The sequence below is a fragment of the Eptatretus burgeri genome, chromosome 16 (genome assembly GCF_056783735.1).
Source record: "Eptatretus burgeri isolate ZD-2024b chromosome 16, Ebu_testis_v1, whole genome shotgun sequence".
Lineage (NCBI taxonomy): Eukaryota > Metazoa > Chordata > Myxini > Myxiniformes > Myxinidae > Eptatretus > Eptatretus burgeri.
In genome coordinates, this window is record NC_140976.1 from 65,731,490 (window position 1) to 65,750,400 (window position 18,911).

General features: G+C 46.9%; 1 protein-coding gene across 4 annotated transcripts in view; it reads left to right on the forward strand.

Annotated features, from left to right (window-relative positions):
- ACADS (acyl-CoA dehydrogenase short chain) overlaps positions 1 to 18,911 on the forward strand; it is a 79,630-nt gene that overhangs the window by 39,229 nt on the left and 21,490 nt on the right. For 3 of the 4 annotated variants that reach the window (XM_085859308.1, XM_085859309.1, XM_085859307.1), the window contains 2 exons: positions 3,686 to 3,837; positions 15,270 to 15,440. In XM_085859308.1, coding sequence (XP_085715434.1) covers positions 3,686 to 3,837; positions 15,270 to 15,440 — 323 coding nt within the window. The remainder of the gene's footprint in view (positions 1 to 3,685; positions 3,838 to 15,269; positions 15,441 to 18,911) is intronic. The other variant, XM_085859310.1, reaches the window with a different exon arrangement.

The following is an 18,911-nucleotide window of genomic DNA, read 5'->3' on the forward strand; positions in this document are numbered from 1 at the left end:
GTTGTCATGAAGAAGCTGACACTCGAATATTTGTCCACGCCAGGGATGCAACGACGGATGGTAGCAAGTCTATTATCATTAAGGCTAATGACACGGACGTACTAGTCAGAGCAATATCTGTACTGCCATCCTTGCAGGAACTAGGTCTTGAGAACATGTGGATTGCCTTTGGCCAAGGAGCCAAGGCACGATGGATTCCAGTCCATGAGGTAGTTTCTGCAATAGGGCTTGAGAAAGCTGGAGGGATTCCATACTTCCATGAGTTCACTGGATGTGACGTCGTGTCTGCCTTCCGCGGTAAAGGGAAGAAAACTGCATGGCAGACTTGGAACATCTTCGATGATGTTTCTGAAACATTCACCAATCTCAGCCAGCATCCAACATTGATTCGTGACCTTGACTTTTTTGAAGTTTTTTTTTTTTCTTTTTTTCAAATGGCCAATTGGGCAGATTTGATTAGAATCTCCTGAAGAACAAATGTGCCAAATTTGATGCTTGTATCATCATTTGCACGATTCCTCTCAAAAATTGCTGTTATCTGCCACACTATGAGGAAGAGAACTTGTTTGTTCTTGAAACGTCAGGAATTAAATAAAGAATTTAAATTTGAATTCTTTCATTGGTTCAGTGTGCTACTTTCTTTTACAAATATATATAATTTTATCGATATTAAAATATAAATTGGTTCGGCCATGATCTTGATCGAGTTAAATTAACGTGGAATTAACTTGCATTATTTATTCAATCTGTATAAAACAGAGCTACACAACATCCTGTCCTTAAGAGGAATGAAAGATGACATTTTTACCTGCTGTGCATGGTCACCCATCCTTTACGTAAAGTAGTTTGAGGTGAACTTGCACTTTTTGTTCTCTGTAATTGCAAACGAATGCCATTTTGTTCAAACTTTGAAGGAGGGGGTGATGCCAATATCTGGCAGCTTGTGTGTATTGACGTCAGTTGCGCAAATACGTTGGGTAGTCCAAGAGGGCAGAAAACAGTATGTCCTGCTCTGGAGGACAGCACTGTGTAATAACGGTACAAGTGGAATAAATGCTAAACCAGCTTGAAACTTGTACGCCATTCGCTCCACAGTTCAATGATGCATATCTCTCGAACAAAAGTGTGTTTGAGTGGTGTAGACATTGGAAGGATGGAAAACATTCATTTGTCCCCTTTTTTTGTGGACATTGTCGAGACTCGTATGAGAGCTAACACACAAGGGGGGGGGGGCAGGAGACAAGAGGGGTGGGAGAGGGAAGGACAGAACAGTGAGGAACGTAGACATTAGGAGTGGTGCAGTCCGTGATAATATATAGTGAGATAGGAGGGATTCCAAAAGATGTTTTGTTCATTAGAAGGAGTTTTTTCCAGTGTGCAATATGAAAATGTGGTGTTTTATCAGGCAAACTGAATTATAAATGTCTGTTTTGTTTATAAAGCAACCCTTGGAACAAACACATAACCTTTTGAACCCTGAGCTCCTTAGACTTTCAGCTCCCCCACCCTGGGTTCCCTGGACAAAAATCCGGCCTCTCAGGCATATGGAGGTTTGTATAGCGGCTATAAAATGGCCGCTAGGGTTCAAAGAGTTCAATAGGAACAAACAGTAACGCTTGTTGAACAATGACGCGGATCATGATCATGGCCAACAGCACGTTCCCATGAGGCCACGATCGTGGCCGATAGCATGTTTCTGTGAGGCCATGATTGTGGCCTACAACACATTCCCATGAGGCCACGATCGTGGCCTATAGCATGTTCCCGTGAGGCCACTATCGTGGCCTACAGCACATTCCCGTGAGGCCACGATCGTGACCTATAGCATGTTCCCATGAGGCCACGATCGTGGCCTATAGCATGTTCCCGTGAGGCCACTATCGTGGCCTACAGCACATTCCCGTGAGGCCACGATCGTGACCTATAGCATGTTCCCATGAGGCCACGATTGTGGCCTATAGCACATTCCCATGTGGCCACGATCGTGGCCTACAGCACGTTCCCGTGTGGACACGATCGTGGCCTACAGCACGTTCCCGTGAGGCCACGATCGTGGCCTACAGCACGTTCCCGTGAGGCCACGATCGTGGCCTACAGCACGTTCCCGTGAGGCCACGGTCGTGGCCTACAGCACGTTCCCGTGAGGTCACGGTCGTGGCCTACAACACGTTCCCGTGAGGCCACGATCGTGGCCTACAGCACGTTCCCGTGAGGCCACGATCGTGGCCTACAGCACGTTCCCGTGAGGCCACGATCGTGGCCTACAGCACGTTCCCATGAGGCCACGATTGTGGCCTACAGCACATTCCCGTGTGGCCACGATCGTGGCCTACAGCACGTTCCCGTGTGGCCACGATCGTGGCCTACAGCACGTTCCCGTGAGGTCACGATCCTGGCCTATAGCATGTTCCCATGAGGCCACTATCGTGGCCTACAGCACATTCCCGTGAGGCCACAGTCGTCACCTATAGCATGTTCCCGTGAGGCCACGATCGTGGCCTGCAGCGCTTCCCGTGAGGCCACGATCGTGGCCTACAGCACATTCCCGTGAGGCCACGATCGTGGCCTACAGCATGTTCCCATGAGGCCACGATCGTGGCCTACAGCATGTTCCCATGAGGCCACGATCGTGGCCTACAGCATGTTCCCATGAGGCCACGATCGTGGCCTACAGCATGTTTCCATGAGGTCACAATCGTGGCCCACATCACATTCCCGTGAGGTCACAATCGTGGCCTACATCACATTCCCGTGAGGTCACGATCGTGGCCTATAGCATGTTTCCATGAGGTCACAATCGTGGCCTACATCACATTCCCGTGAGGTCATGATCATGGCCTACAGCACTCAAACAGTCAAGCATTCCGTTTGTAGTTCAGATGTGTCGTCATTTCAATTTATTCAGACAACTCAAAGAGTAACTGGGTCAGGGTGCATGGGATCGGATGTCATCGATTAACAATCCTGAGGATTGATGGATTGAATAAAATGTGACTGCACTAATGAAAAAAAAAACATTGTACACATGATTGAGGCTCGTGTACAGCTCGAGCAGAAGGGAATGAAACAAAATGTAAAGCGGGCAACACCAACAGCAAAGTAGAGGTGAGTATGAGATCAAGGGGAGGGGGAGAAGGACACTTGGGGGGTGAACAAGGTGCATACAAGCTGAATGATGACGAGGAAGGGGAAAGCGGTGATGAAACAGAAAAGGAATAAAGCAACCAACAAGGAACAAACGAAAAGAGGTGTGGAAGAGGTGGAAGATCACAATAACCTGGAACAGGGGAATGCTTGGGAAAGGGGTCATTCGAGGTATAAGAGTTCATGAGTATGGATGGGGGATGACCTGAGGTAGTGGTGAACAGCCGTCTTGAATCCTTCAAGGGAAGAATGGAACTGAACAGATTGAGGAAGTTGGTTCCACAGGTGAGAGAAAAGTGGAACAATGGTGATGACGTTGCAGATGTAAAACTGTGTCAGCATTTTGACCCCCATTATCCACACCCTCCCCCACCCCACCCTTTTCACAATCCTCTCTACATGTCCCATGTATTTCCATTCTCCATGGTGTGCTCCTTCCTCCACATTCTATTTTTGGAGCATTATTTTTTCTTGTATTGCAATTAACCCTACTTTGTAGTAAGATACATTAAAAGAGGATTTGTGCTGTGCTCCTGCACAGGAAATGGGAGCGATGCTGGTGCAGCATCTACTACGGCCCAGCTCGATGGAGATTCGTGGGTCCTCAATGGCACCAAGGCATGGATCACCAATGCCTGGGAAGCCTCTGCAACCGTGATCTTCGCTACAACGGACAAGGCCCTGAAACACAAGGTGAATGTGCAACAAGTACTGTGCTGCGGCCTTATTTCCGGCCTTGTGTTCCGCCAGCCTCGGGTCACTTGATTAACTTAATGGCTGACGACAAAACTCAGAGGTCCCATATTAAAAGCCCGCCGCATCCCACTGAGAATTCCAGCTTAACAATCCAATGGAACAACTTCCTTTACAAACAACCAATCAGATTTCTGTTGCATCTCATGCATAAATCGTATATAATTTTTGTAAGGGTTGTGATTTTGGTCTTTTTCATTATCTTGAAATTTTGTACGTCCTGAGTTCAAATCCTGCTCGGCCATTTAATTAATACCAGGCGGGGTTGACCCAGCCTGTCATCCTTCCGAGGTTGGCAAAATGAGCACCAACTTGCTGGGATGATTGAGCCATTCAAGTTTCCTGCGTTGGAATGGTGACCCGTCCAGGTCGCGACAATGAGAGAAGCTATCTGCTGACTGGCCAGGTGTTAACCTGGTAAAGTAACCTCTGAATGGAGCCTGGCAGGTGAACCAGGGTACAAGGATGTTGAAGGATCTCATATCCCCTTGATGCAAAACAGGCAGAAATGAAACCACAGACAATTTCTTCACCAGTGTTCCATTAGCAATTGAACTTCTGCAGCAAAATACCACACAGGTAGAGACTTTGAGAAGCAATAAACCTGGCATCCCTCCTCGAACGTAAAATAGTCATCGTAGTGAAATGGAGAAGTCAACGTTTGGATTTTGTGAAAACCGTACAAATGCGTCAAACGTTCCAAAGAAAAACAAAACCGTCATCTACCTCTCAACCCTTCATCATGATAAGAAAGTGCCTGCGCAAGATAATCCCAAATAAGCCTGAAATGTTGTTGCACTTCAAGAAAACAAAGGTTGGAGTTGATAACATGGACCATTTGGTCACACTGTACACCTGTAAACAGAACGTTCTGCGCTGGTCCATGGCTGTCTTCTTCGACATGATAGATGTTGCTGCTCTGATTGTGTGGACAATAAAGGACCTTCGATATCTCCCGAACAACTCCAGGAGACGTCGAGCATTCTCGAGTGAACTCTGTAATCATTTGATCAGCAATCAGAGAGAAGTCCGGTTGGCTGAACACGAGCTATTCAGAAAGGAGCCAAGCATGGTCTCATCGCTATGGGGTACGAGATAAATGGACCACGACCGGCCAGGGAGAGACCCGCCAAGTGTCGTCGTTACGTCGTTTTGAACAGCAAAAGAGAAATGCAGGTGATGGCGATGCTGCCCTGCTTGAAGCCCTGTATGGAGGAGGGGTAGAGTGCAGCCTCTGCAATGTAGTTCCACATCCAGGAAAAATGAGGAACAAGAGTTTGAATTTTCAAAGTTTAACCAGGTGGGATTTATTGGAATAACTCGTATATCCTGGAGTTGTTGGAGGACAAAGAGAGTAGAGGGTGCGCTAAAACGAGAGGCCATCGATCTGCCTCCAATGTGAGAGTAACAGAGCTTGCACTTCAACGATATTGCTTGAGATTCCAATGTTAGTAGTTTTACCTTCCACAGAATCCAGGAGAGACAGATGTGATGCTGGGGTGCCAGTCATACTCCATTGAGCTATGGATAGACTGAGTAGTCCTGATTTTTGAAGGAACGATTTGGAATGCCAGTGAAGGGTGGGTGTGAGAGTAGAGGAGCAGCAGCTGAAACCCGAATCCTATCCAGGTACCTCGTGATGACTCCATATTTTCTCTTTGCTTATTCAGGTTCCTCCTGATGACTCCAATGCAGTATTTGGTCTTTCATTTTATTATGTTTGTGCCACATCCTGATGCTGTGTGGACTGTGCTTCTCCACGGAAGGACCTCTGGTAGCTTGTACCTGAAGCTGTGTGGACTGTGCTTCTCCACGGAAGGACCTCTGGTAGCTTGTACCTGATGCTGTGTGGACTGTGCTTCTCCACGGAAGGACCTCTGGTAGCTTGTACCGGATGCTGTGTGGACTGTTTCTTTACTGAAGGACCTCTGGTAGCTTGTACCTGATGCTGTGTGGACTGTGTTTCTCCACTGAAGGACCTCTGGTAGCTTGTACCTGATGCTGTGTGGACTGTGTTTCTCCACGGAAGGACCTCTGGTAGCTTGTACCGGATGCTGTGTGGACTGTTTCTTTACTGAAGGACCTCTGGTAGCTTGTACCTGATGCTGTGTGGACTGTGTTTCTCCACTGAAGGACCTCTGGTAGCTTGTACCTGATGCTGTGTGGACTGTGTTTCTCCACTGAAGGACCTCTGGTAGCTTGTACCTGATGCTGTGTGGACTGTGTTTCTCCACGGAAGGACCTCTGGTAGCTTGTACCGGATGCTGTGTGGACTGTTTCTTTACTGAAGGACCTCTGGTAGCTTGTACCTGATGCTGTGTGGACTGTGTTTCTCCACTGAAGGACCTCTGGTAGCTTGTACCTGAAGCTGTGTGGACTGTGTTTCTCCACTGAAGGACCTCTGGTAGCTTGTCCCTGATGCTGTGTGGACTGTGTTTCTCCACTGAAGGACCTCTGGTAGCTTGTACCTGATGCTGTGTGGACTGTTTCTCCACTGAAGGACCTCTGGTAGCTTGTACCTGATGCTGTGTGGACTGTGTTTCTCCACTGAAGGACCTCTGGTAGCTTGTACCTGATGCTGTGTGGACTGTGCTTCTCCACTGAAGGACCTCTGGTAGCTTGTACCTGATGCTGTGTGGACTGTGCTTCTCCAATGAAGGACCTCTGGTAGCTTGTATCTGATGCTGTGTGGACTGTGCTTCTTCACTGAAGGACCTCTGGAAGCTTGTATCTGATGCAGTGTGGACTGTGCTTCTCCAATGAAGGACCTCTGGTAGCTTGTACCTGATGCTGTGTGGACTGTGCTTCTCCAATGAAGGACACCTGGTAGCTTGTATCTGATGCTGTGTGGACTGTGTTTCTCCACTAATGGAACCTCTGATAGCTTTTACCGGATGCTGTGTGGACTGTGTTTCTCCACTGAAGGACCTCTGGTAGCTTGTACCTGATGCTGTGTGGACTGTGTTTCTCCACTGAAGGACCTCTGGTAGCTTGTACCTGATGCTGTGTGGACTGTGTCTCTCCACTGAAGGACCTCTGGTAGCTTGTACCTGATGCTGTGTGGACTGTGCTTCTCCACTGGAGGACCTCTGGTAGCTTGTACCTGATGCTGTGTGGACTGTGCTTCTCCACTGAAGGACCTCTGGTAGCTTGTACCTGATGCTGTGTGGACTGTGCTTCTCCACTGAAGGACCTCTGGTAGCTTGTACCTGATGCTGTGTGGACTGTGCTTCTCCAATGAAGGACCTCTGGTAGCTTGTACCTGATGCTGTGTGGACTGTGTTTCTTTACTGAAGGACCTCTGGTAGCTTGTACCTGATGCTGTGTGGACTGTGTCTCTCCACTGAAGGACCTCTGGTAGCTTGTACCGGATGCTGTGTGTGAGCAGCTGAAATTTGTCTCTCCGGGTTCGTTCCGACATCTTTGACCTTTGTTCCTTTCTCTTTTCCATCTTTCTTCAGACTTTCACATATTTCTCTTTATGATCAATACCCACTCCCTCCAGGAGTGAAATATGGTGTCAATTAGAGTCTCGATATACTAGAATTAGTGACATGGCGTGTCCTGGAAATGATCACGTGGGTCACGGGCACCATTTTTGTATGTGCACGATAGCTCATCGTTCCTTTTATAAATGACAGCATGTTATGCCCTTGGATGAACATATCAATCAGAGAAGGGTTTTAAAATGTCTAGATTCCTTGAAGAATCCAGAAGGAAAAAAAAAATTGGGAAAATAAAGTTATTCGTCTGAGATGGAAACCGACTTCGGGGTGGTTTCTGTGCTCGGAAAGTTGTCGTCCTACGTGTGGTGCTGTCATGCTGGCAGTTGGATATAACTCGTACACAGACATAAATCATCATCAAAATGTCTATACATAACTTATGACACATCAAAACACATCCTGAGAAAGTTGTGCATAAGTTAACGTGTCACTTGTTCGTCTGTGACGTAACTTTGTTTATATATTTATTCGAATTAGTCCAAGTGTTGCAGTTAACATTGATCAGCATGTCATGGTCCATGACGGACATGGTTAATGAGACATTAAATGGGAATATAAAAGAGTGAAGGATTACGTGCCGTGCATGTTTTCAGTGGCACTGTACTTGTCTATAATGGTAAATGTCAGTCCGTCGTCCGTCTCCTCCATGACTCTAAAACCATAAAGCCTAGCGGCCCCAAACTTTACGTGCACACCAAGGGAACTCAAAGGGAGTTCATGAATGAAAACTGGGTATTTAGGTAAATTTAAACACCCCTTTTGAAGATAATTGACGGCTTACCTTCATGAAAGGCTTATCCTTGGTCAGCCCAACTTCACCTCGCAGGGGACTGAGTCGCCATTTTGAATCGGCCTACTAAAAATGCTTTGCCTTGGAAGCACGATCCACTCTCATGGACTAATTAAATTATATAATTGAAATATTATATTTGATTTGAGGATCAGATCTGGTGTGGCTATCGCTGGTGTGATGTGGTGGTACCATCTCTGACTTATTTGCAGTTGTTACTGGAGTTCGTCAGGGGTGCGTACTGTGGCCCCCACACTTTTCAGCACTTGTATGGACTGGATTCTGGGGAGGATGTCTGAGAGATCAAGCTGCGGTGCATCGTTTGGGAATGTCAAGATCTCTGACCTTGATTTCGTAGATGATGCAGTCATCTTTGCGGAGACTTTAGATATCCTTTGGGGGCCCTCGAGGTGCTGAATGAGGAATCTGAGCCACTGGGATAAGGGGTTTCCTGGGTCAAAACTAAGATCCAGGCTTTCAATGACATCTTGGATGCTGCTATCCTGTCTGAACCTGTTTATGGTGAGGATGTTGAGGTCGTGGAGAGATTCACTTCCCTTGGCAGTGATATTCATGTCTCTGCTGGCTGTGAGCCAGGGGTCAATCGACGTCTGGGTCAGGTCTGCGGAGTCACAGATTCACTGGATCATGGGGTGTGGCGCTGCCAGTACCTATGTGTGAGGACGAAAGTCCAAGTCTTCAGGTCCTTGGTGCTTCCAGTCTTGCTCTATGGATATGAGACTTGGACTCTGACCAAGGATCTGAGATGGCAACTCAATTCCTTTGGTACCAGGTTTCTTCAGAGAATGATTGGCTATCACTGGTTGGACTTTATGTCCAACGAGCGGTTGCTGAGAGAAACTCAAATGAGATTTGTTACCTGCATAGTCCGTGAGCGTCAGCTGCGGCTGTATGGACATGTGGCTCGTTTTCCTGATGCTGATCCTGCTCACCAGATTTTCTCAGTGAGGGAGCCTCATGAGTGGAGGAGGCCAATGGGAAAACCACATGCCTCGTGGTTACAGCAGGTTGATCAGCATCTCAAGATGGGGATGGGCCAGGCATCTGCCCGGGGGATGGCCAGACGGAGGTCCCTGGAGCACCGGCGGAAAGTGGATGCAGCGACGCGCTGCTCTGGCACATGCTCCCTCCCATACCTGTCCCGACCTGACCTGATCTGGTGGACTAAGTTAAGGGTCAGACTAAGTTTGGACTTCCGGTTCCGGTTTTGAGCGGCAAGAGGTCTCCTTCGGGGCTCCCTGCTGATGTTCTCAAAGTTAAGTTCCGGTTGTTATTTGTCCCGTTTTAACTGTTTAATTTTCTCACCTACATGTTAATGTGTGTTCCGAGTTCGGTTTTGTTTCAAAAATCGTGCTATTTTGTGAGTATTTATGTCGACGTTCTTACTTGGTGTTTGAGGCCTAGTCCTAGGCTTGAGGCCTACCGGTTCCACTCGGTGTTCGATCGTTTTTTTTTTTGTTGTTGTTTGTTTTTTCTCCCCATTACCTTCAATTTCTATCCTCCCCATTACCTTCAATTTTCATCCTCCCCACTTTCCAAACATCCCCCATTCTCCCAACTAATCTCTTTCTTATCTCAACAAAAAAAAAAAAATATATATATATATATATATATATACCCAACAACAACAACAACAACACGCTCACCTTCTCCCGATTCTGCTACTTCTTCTTCCTCTTAACTTCCTCCTCGTCTTCCTCGATTTCTTTTTTTTTTTTACACTTCCATGACCTAATCTGTTGAACTCTCTCATACATTAATATTAACAACAAAAACGATCTCATAATGCTTCATCTTCCTCTCTCACACATGTGGTACTCTTTACTGTTTCACAATGCACTACTCTTCTGCTATTTTAACAGACTGCTCTCATTTCGACCTCTCCTTCATTCCTTGCCTAAAAAATCCAACTATTACAGCGCTTCTTCTCTCCATGCTCTGAATTCGCCTTCATTGCATCCATCAAGAATTGTGTTAAATCGCATCTCTGACCTAAAACTTTTAAAAACCACAGTTTGCCATGGATGCTCGCTTTCCATCAACCATTCTTTTTTCCAACTTCAGTGCCAACTCACCCCCTCACCCCTCACTCTCACTCTCAAAGCAACCATCCCACTCTTCTCCCTCCAAGCCTCCCTCTCACCTCTTTCAAAAATTCCCCCTCACCTTTCTCCCACCTTTCATCCCCCTCACTCTTCCTTCTCTAAGTTGCCCCCCTCTCATCCAACAACCTGCCTCCCTCCACTGCCCTCTCACCTCCATCTCTTCACTCCACCTCCTCAAATCCTCAACTGCCATCTTCCTTGTCTCTTGTCCCCCTCTCTCCCAGCACCACAGAGCCTTTTCTCCTCCTCATTCGGCCCCCTCCCTCGCTATTCTGCAATACCCCACACTCCTTCAGCAACCCTCCTTACCTCCCCCTCGTCCCTCGTCCTACCCTCCCCCGCCCCTCCACCTCCTGCACCCAAAGCCTCCTCCCCTACCTCTTCATTAAAAGTGTGGACCTCAAATATCCGGGGCCTTCGCTCAAACCTTTCAGATCTTTCCATACAGGTTGCCACTGACAAACCAGACATTATCTGCCTAACAGAAACTTTCCTCTCCCAAGACGTGTCTGACTCCCAAGTATCTCTCCCTGGTTACTCCTTCTTACGGTATGACAGACCTGAGCCTCGTCCTGGTGGAGGTGTTGCTCTCTTCATCAAAGACTCTATTCCTCACTCTCCCTGCACTGCTCTCACTCCCCCACACCCCCAGGAATACCTCTGGCTTCGGCTTCCCCTCCACTCCCACCTCATGTTTATATGTGTACTGTACCGTCCACCGAACAGTGATGACTCCATCTACACCTCACTCTCCGAAAACATGGACCATCTTCTATCTTCTCATCCAAACTCTCTCTTCCTCTTATGTGGCGACTTCAATTGTCATCACGCCAGTTGGCTAGGTGTGGGTACCTCTCTCACCTGCCATGGGACATCAGCAAAAGCTTTCTGTGACTCATTGGGACTGACTCAATCGGTCAACTTCCCGACGCGGATCTCAACCAATGGTACTCCATCTCTTCTGGATCTGATTTTGACAAATTTCCCTGACAATATCTGCTGCTCTTCCTTCGCTCCAATTGGTTCTTCTGACCACGTCCTTGTTAAAGTGGACATCTCTCTGGCTGTTATCAGAGAACCACCTCACCGCCGTCGAGTCTGGCATTTCACTCAAGCCGACTGGCAGGGTCTCCGAGCAGCCATCAAACTTACAGACTGGTCTCCTATCACTACTTTCTCAAACATCAACTCATCCTGGGAATTCTTTCAAAGAAACTTGCTCTCCCTCATGCACAGATTTATCCCCTCTCGTGTTCAGTTGTCTTACCCTTCCTCCCGCCCTTGGTTTACTGAAGCTTGTGGCGAGGCAGTTGTCCTGAAACAACTTGCCTTTGCCTCATGGAAAGCAAACCCAACTGAGGGCAATCTCAGTTCTTTCCACAAAGCTCGGAACAAGTGTGTATCTACCCTCAGGAGAGCCAGAAAACAACATCTTTCTCATCTCAAGTCTGAACTCTCAAACCTCTCTCCCTCCTCAAAATCCTGGTGGCGTTTAATCAAATCTGTTTCTGGTGTATGTTCCCCCTCCATCCCCTCCCTTACCTCAAATGGCCGCACTGCTGATTCCACACGTGATAAAGCTGAATGTCTAAACTCGGTGTTTGCAGCTAAATCTTGTGTCCCAAACCCATCACTATCTCTACCCACTTTACCCAGTCGCACCCAACTGTCCCTGGACTCTGTATCCTTTTCTCCTGACAAGGTGGAGAGCTTGCTTTCAAACCTCGAGTCAGATTCTGCAACCGGTCCAGACGGCATCAGCCCACGTGTCCTCAAAGCCTGCTCTTCTGCTCTTGCTCACCCTCTCTCTGTTCTATTCACCCTCTCATTTTCCCAAGGTCATCTGCCATCTACTTGGAAATCTGCTAACATCACTGCCCTGCATAAAAAAGGTGCAAAAACAGATCCCTGTAACTACAGACCAATCAGCCTTCTCCCAATCATCAGCAAGGTTATGGAATCCATCATCGCTTCAGACATGAAATCCTTCCTCTTCTCCAATGGCTTGATTTCCAATCATCAATTTGGTTTCAGACCAGGTCACTCTACCCTGGATATGCTGCTACTGCTCTCCCATCAATGGATGGAGGTCCTCAATGTCAGACAGGAAATCCGAGCCGTATCCCTGGACATATCACGTGCTTTTGACACAGTCTGGCACCCTGCACTACTCACCAAACTCTCTTCCCATGGTATTCAAGGCCATCTCCACTCATGGCTCGCAGACTTCCTCTCCTGTCGCAGTCAACGTGTGGCCCTAAATGGAGTTCTTTCATCCCCTCTTCCTGTGCAGGCTGGAGTTCCTCAAGGTAGCGTTCTGGGCCCTGTTCTTTTTCTGGTTTTCATTAATGATCTCTCGGACTCTCTGGAAAATCCTCTATTTCTCTTTGCCGATGACTCCACCCTCTGCCGTACCATCTGTCATCCCTCAGACCGGCAAGCAGCAGCTTCTTCGCTCACTGCAGATCTGGATAAAATCACAAACTGGTCCAACACGTGGAACATGTCTTTCAATCCACACAAATCTCACACTCTCACTATGTCTCTTCGAAAGGACCGTTTAGAAAACCCCCCATCCACTTTCTCAACAATCCTCTGGAAGAAGTCTTTTCTTTCAAGCTTCTGGGTCTCACTATCTGCCATGACCTTTCCTGGGAAAGTCACATTTCCAACCTTGCCTCAAAAGCCAGTCGCCGACTGGGAATCCTCCGTCGTGCAAAGTCCTTCCTCGGCCCTCTTGAGCTCCTGACTACTTACAAAGCTTTTGTCCGTAGCCTGATGGAGTACTGCTCTCCCCTCTGGGCTGGTGCTCCTGCCTCCCACCTTTCTCGGCTTCACGCTGTCGAAACCAGGGCTTTTAAGATCATTGGCATCTCCCGCAATGAAGCTGAGTCTTTGGGCCTCTCACTCAATCACCGCAGGTTGGTCGGTGGTCTTTCTGTCTTCTACCGACTCCTCTCCAGCCTTGCCCCCCTGCTCTCTCTGCGATTTGTCCCAACCACATTTCCACAGGGCGCTCAAGGTCCGCCAACAACCCCCTTCTGGTAAAACTACCAAAATCACGAATCACTGCTCATCTTCACTCTTTCATTCCTCTTTTTTCCCGCCTTTGGAATAAACTTCCTCACTCTATTCTTTCCCATTCTTCCCTCCAGGCTTTCAAAACAGCTGTTCACCACCACCTCTTATCTTCCCCCATCCAAATCCTCGATCTTTTCTACCCCCGATAATCCACCCAAGCCCACTTCCTTCAATTCTCCTGCTTTCCTTCCTGAAAGTCCCTGTAATGTCCATCTTCTCTTCGCCATGTTCCCCGTCCCATCCCCATCCCTCTCCCTTCCACAGTTCACCTAATGTGTCTGTTCCCCACTGTTTTGTCCCTTCCACTCCCGCCCCTCTTGTCTCATGCCTCCTTGCTGTGAGTTGTGTGTTAGCTCTCATACGAGCCTCGACCAAGGTATACAAAAAAAAAAAAAAAAAAAAAAAAAAAAGGGTCAAAATCTTGAGTGAAATCTGAAAATTTAAAGAAATTTCCAATTCTGAAAAACTAAGCGTATAAGTGTATTTATTTAAGCAAGGCTGTGCTTCCACCTTCTCCATATTTACACAAGAACATGTGAAATTTTCAAAGCATTAAACTTTACTTTTTCTAACGTTCTGATAACTATATGGAGTGAAGAAAAGATAACCCAATATGCCCGAAGCGTAACTTCGTTGAGGGCAGCAAGAATAATTTTTAAAACAGGCAAAAGCTGCACTGTGAATGTCTATGTACCACTCCATCTCCAATTATTCCAGGTACCTATCTAATTCGACCAGTTTAAATCTATCTACTGCTTCTGCTGTCACTACCTCATCAGGGAGACCAGTCCATGCATTTACTCATGAATGTAAGACCCTGCCTTACTACCATCCTAACTCTCCTCTTCCTTACTCTCAGGCTGTGGCCTCTGATCCTGTCATTGTCCATTCTACAGAAACACATCCACATTTGTCTCAGTACCCTTCATTTATCTGAATTTGGAGCGAATGGGATTCTAACCCAGACTTTTAGTGGTACAAGATTCACCAAATGGGCAAAGCCGCAGCACCAATGGTACCCGCCTGAAATTTCGGGATTGTAGGAAGCTGTCAACTTCCACAGCAAGCAAAATGCCGGTGCATTATTCTTATCATTTACAGATTTGTTCTGATCTCATCCACCGTCATGTATTTCTGTGATTCCCATGACGATTAAATGTTTCTGACTTCAAACTGTTCTCGGCGTTTGTCTTTTTGCACGTACAGTTCTGTTCGTTTGTGGATGTTATTCCACTTTTTAAATTTTTTTTTTTTTGGTGCCCAACTGGTGCAGACACTGGACTTGCATCCTGGAGGTTGAGTTCAGATCCACTTGAAAAGATTCTGATTTTAAGCTGATGGAAACCAAGCTTGTCTGATTGTTCTCAAACTGTTGATTATTTTAACCCAGCTGGATCATTAATGACCTTCAGGGAGGGGATAATTTGCTTCTCCCTGCCTTACCTGCTCCATGTGGTATCAGATCGCACCTCGACGCTGATTGGCACTCAGTACTCTCAGGGTAAGTTGGTACGGCCGGCTACCTGTGAAAAATCCATCACCTAAAATCGTCCGAAGTGAATTGCAAAAAATTTGAAACTTTTCCTGATAGATTGCTTCATCATTTTTAACATGTGCGTGTTTGAGGTTCACGTGATGTTTGCACTGCCCCGTCCTTTGTGAGGTCACTTGGTGCTTGCCCACGTTATAAATCCATGATGTTCACCGCTGTTGCAACACCATATGACCCGTTACACTTCATTGTCACATCAATAAGGGTACTACGAAGCACTCGAGCAGGTTAAGTGTTGATTTGTTTGAACACACCTTCGGTGTATGTGTTTATATTTTGCTGTTCATTTGTATTTTGCATCCCTTATGCACCCAAAGGGTATCAGTGCCTTCCTTGTTCCTATGCCGAGTAACGGTCTATCCTTGGGCAAAAAAGAGGACAAGTTGGGTATCCGAGCTTCATCGACAGCCAACCTCATCTTCGAGGACTGCCGCATTCCTCGGCAGAATCTCCTGGGGGAAGCTGGCATGGGATTCAAGATTGCCATGGTGAGACCACACGATCGGTTCCAGATCACGCGGTGAGATCACAGTCTTTCTCTGAACTTTCAATGGCACTTTTGGTGCTTCGCAAGTAACTTTGCCGAACAAATATTCCTTGAGAAACACTGCACAGGTAAAGCGCAGAACAAAGGGAATTTAACTTGAAAGCATTGAGGGATGTGATAGTGGAGGAACAGGGATTTTGCAATCGTGTGTGTGTGTGTGTGTGTGTGTGTGTGTGTGTGTGTGTGTGTGTGTGTGTGTGTGTGTGTGTGTGTGTGTGTGTGTGTGTGTCTGAGATATATATGACTTTTTTTTTCTTCTTTTTTTTTACCATTTCAGCTATTTTTCAACAAATTTTCAATTTCAAATTTTCAACAAACTTTTATCATTTGAATGTGGAGATAAATAATTGATAATTGGGTCAAAATGTCAAAGGGCAAAGTCACAGTGATTACAAATAGGTCTTATTGGCATGGCCGTGCTGCTTCGCGTGAAACGGCCGTTTTTTTCGATTTTGTTTTCGTGTTTCTTTATTTATTTACTTTTTGGGCCTCAGTGTATCTGTCCAGGCCATCACTTATTATTTTTTCTTTTACCATTTTAGCTTTGTCATCCAATTAATTTATTTATTTTAACCTTTATTATGAGAATATGGAGAACACAAATTAATAATTTGACTGTTTTTTTTTCTTTCTTTCTTTCACTGTTGTTTTCGTCAAGTTAGAGTACAAGGTGGACATGGACAGGCTTTGCATTTTGAAATACTTTCTCGGTGGAATTGTGTTTAGTAAATTCTGCTGTGTCATTTATTTCTGCCGTATGACGAGTGCTGTTTAGCCAACACCAAGATGGATTTGCCCCTCCAAGACCTTTTACTGATGAGCTAAGGAATTGCAATTTGAAGAAGGATCGCATTGCATGTGGGCCATTGTTTGTTCATTGTTTTGTGTGTGTGTGTTAAAACCTAGCATCTGTCATCTCTATCCGGGTGTCCTCAAGTCTTTTCCTTTATTTCCGCATTTTACTTTTCAGCAGTCTTGCACTTGCTTCGCACTCGTACACTTCACTGTACTTTCTGCCAAACCCAGTTACGTCTTTCCCCTTCCTTTCTGCCTTGAAATTCCCTTTTTCCCCGCAAGCTTCACGATAAGCACCTTTTTCTTTTCTTTTCTTTATTCAGCCATTATTTTCTTTCTCTCATATATTACTTAACCTTCTGCAACGTGTCTCATTTCAACCTCTTATCACTCCCCCCCCCCCCCATAATAACGTCCCATATTCATCCTCGGTATTTGTTTGTTTCCTCTTACCCTTTGTCATTAACTCTTTAATGAGCCTTGACATTTTGAAATGTAAAATAAAAAGCCTTTATTTTCTGCAAACTCATCGATCTATACTCGTATGTTTAAGAAAGTAAATGTTTACAAGCTTTGGCTCTGTTCCTCGGTGAATCTGAAGTTTCTTTGCTGATTGTGTTCAATCATCTTTGACTACTTTCAAAACTCAGGATTGGAACAAAAACAGCAGAGAGAAACTTATCCCACAAAAAAGTAGTCCAACATGGTTTGTCGTCAATAAAGGCCCACAAAAATGGAACCAAAGGCCCACATGGCCACTCAACAATGGTGAGTCTTTGGCCCATGTGGCCTCTTACATTGGGACTCATTTTTGCCCATGTGGCATGCAATGAACAAGAAAATGTCCCTTTGGCCTTCAAAATGATCTTTGGCCTTCAGGTGGCCCATAATGAACATGACACAAAGCAGGTGGCATAGCAGGCAAGTGGCAAAATGACTGGCTAGTCTGACAAAGCATGGCTAGGCTGGCTAACAAGGCAAGAGAGGGAAGTGTAGCCAGCAGATGTTGTTGGCCGGCCTCAGTTTGGTACAACAGCTGTCGTCGTGATGGCAGGAGCATGCAGTGGCAGCAGGTCAGACTCCCAACTTTGGCCCTAACCTAACCTAACCTAGCCTACCTGCCTCACTCATCTCTCTAAACCTTAACTTCTGCCCCTCTAAACCATGCGAAGCTAAAATACCCTCCCAGGGCCCACTAACCACATAAACGATCCTATCTCCTGGGAGGAGAATCAAGGCACATGCGATGGTTAAAACCAATGAGGTGGCGTGGCCTTAACAAGGCTTTCCAGCGGAGTAGCCCATTGGGGAGGGGGGATGTGCCAACCCTTATTCTCAAATTTTGGGACAAAATGGGTCCTCTTAAAACCAAATTACCCTACTCCGTTACGCCAATGGCTAACGACATTCAAAATGGTACAAATGGGGGGGGGGGGGGAATCCCTACTCCAACCTAGGATCAACAAATACATATTTTCCATTGAAATTTAACCCCACCCCCCTCGACAGTGGTTCTACACAACCGATTTGCCATCTCACATGTTGGTGCTCTCACAAGTTTGGGCCTGGCCCTCAAATTTTCAATCTGTGCTTCTGCACAATTTTGTGGCTGGGCAATGCGGCTCCATCTGCAGGCCGACGACTTTCTCATAATGCAGTACCCCTTGCCATTGATGTCATCTCTCCCACCACCACCTCCCCCCGGGCTACCCTCCTTAATTACCAAGTCATGGTGGGGGGGGGGCTCCCTACTAGTGCCCTCCTGGCAAATGGCACATGAGTCTTCTTCCTGGGTATTCGGCTCATCCAGTACTTCCCCCTGCCCCTCTGGGCTCTTCAGTCACCACCCAGGAGCGCCACTCCCACTGCGGCCATGCCTGCAGCATAAGCCGTGCAACACATTGTGCTCTCAGCACAACCCTTTCTGCACGCCTGGAAGTCCGGCATGTCCACTCCCCGGGTCCCCGCATGACCCCTCCCTGCACGTCTTGGCATTCTGGCGTGTCCGCCAATATGTGCGGAAACACCCTGTGAATTTAACTGTCCAATGATCTCTCCTCCATTTCTGTCGGGCACTTAGAGGATCCGTCCTTTGTCTCAATTTACCTTTCTGCCCTGCCCTTCTCTACAAGGTTTGTCTGAGCGATGAAAGCACGCCCAAACAGCACCACTTCTGTTTCAACCGACGGGTTTGCCATAAAACTAGGCCGAAGCATTTCAAAACCAGAACCCTATCTATCCTACAAGGGCCTGCATGCACACTTATTCTTACATCTGGCACCCCTTGCTCACCCCGAGTTGAGATCGTACCTACCTGGGGCACCAAATCCTAAACAGTCCGTCTCTACAGCTTCTCCAACTGCATTCCTTCTTTCTCCTCGCGGTCAATGCAAAGGCGTTCGCCAACTCCGGCGCCACATACACTCCCTCGCTCACCTTACTCTCACATGTCCACGTGTTCTCACCGGCACGCTCGCCTTCCCCCACGCCTATGTTGGCTGGCACGAATTGCGTGCTTTCATTCACGCAGCACGGCAATGAACTGCATCCTGAAGCACATGGCTCGCAAACCCACCGCGTAACCTCCACCACAGCGATTCGTATCGCAGGCCTGGGT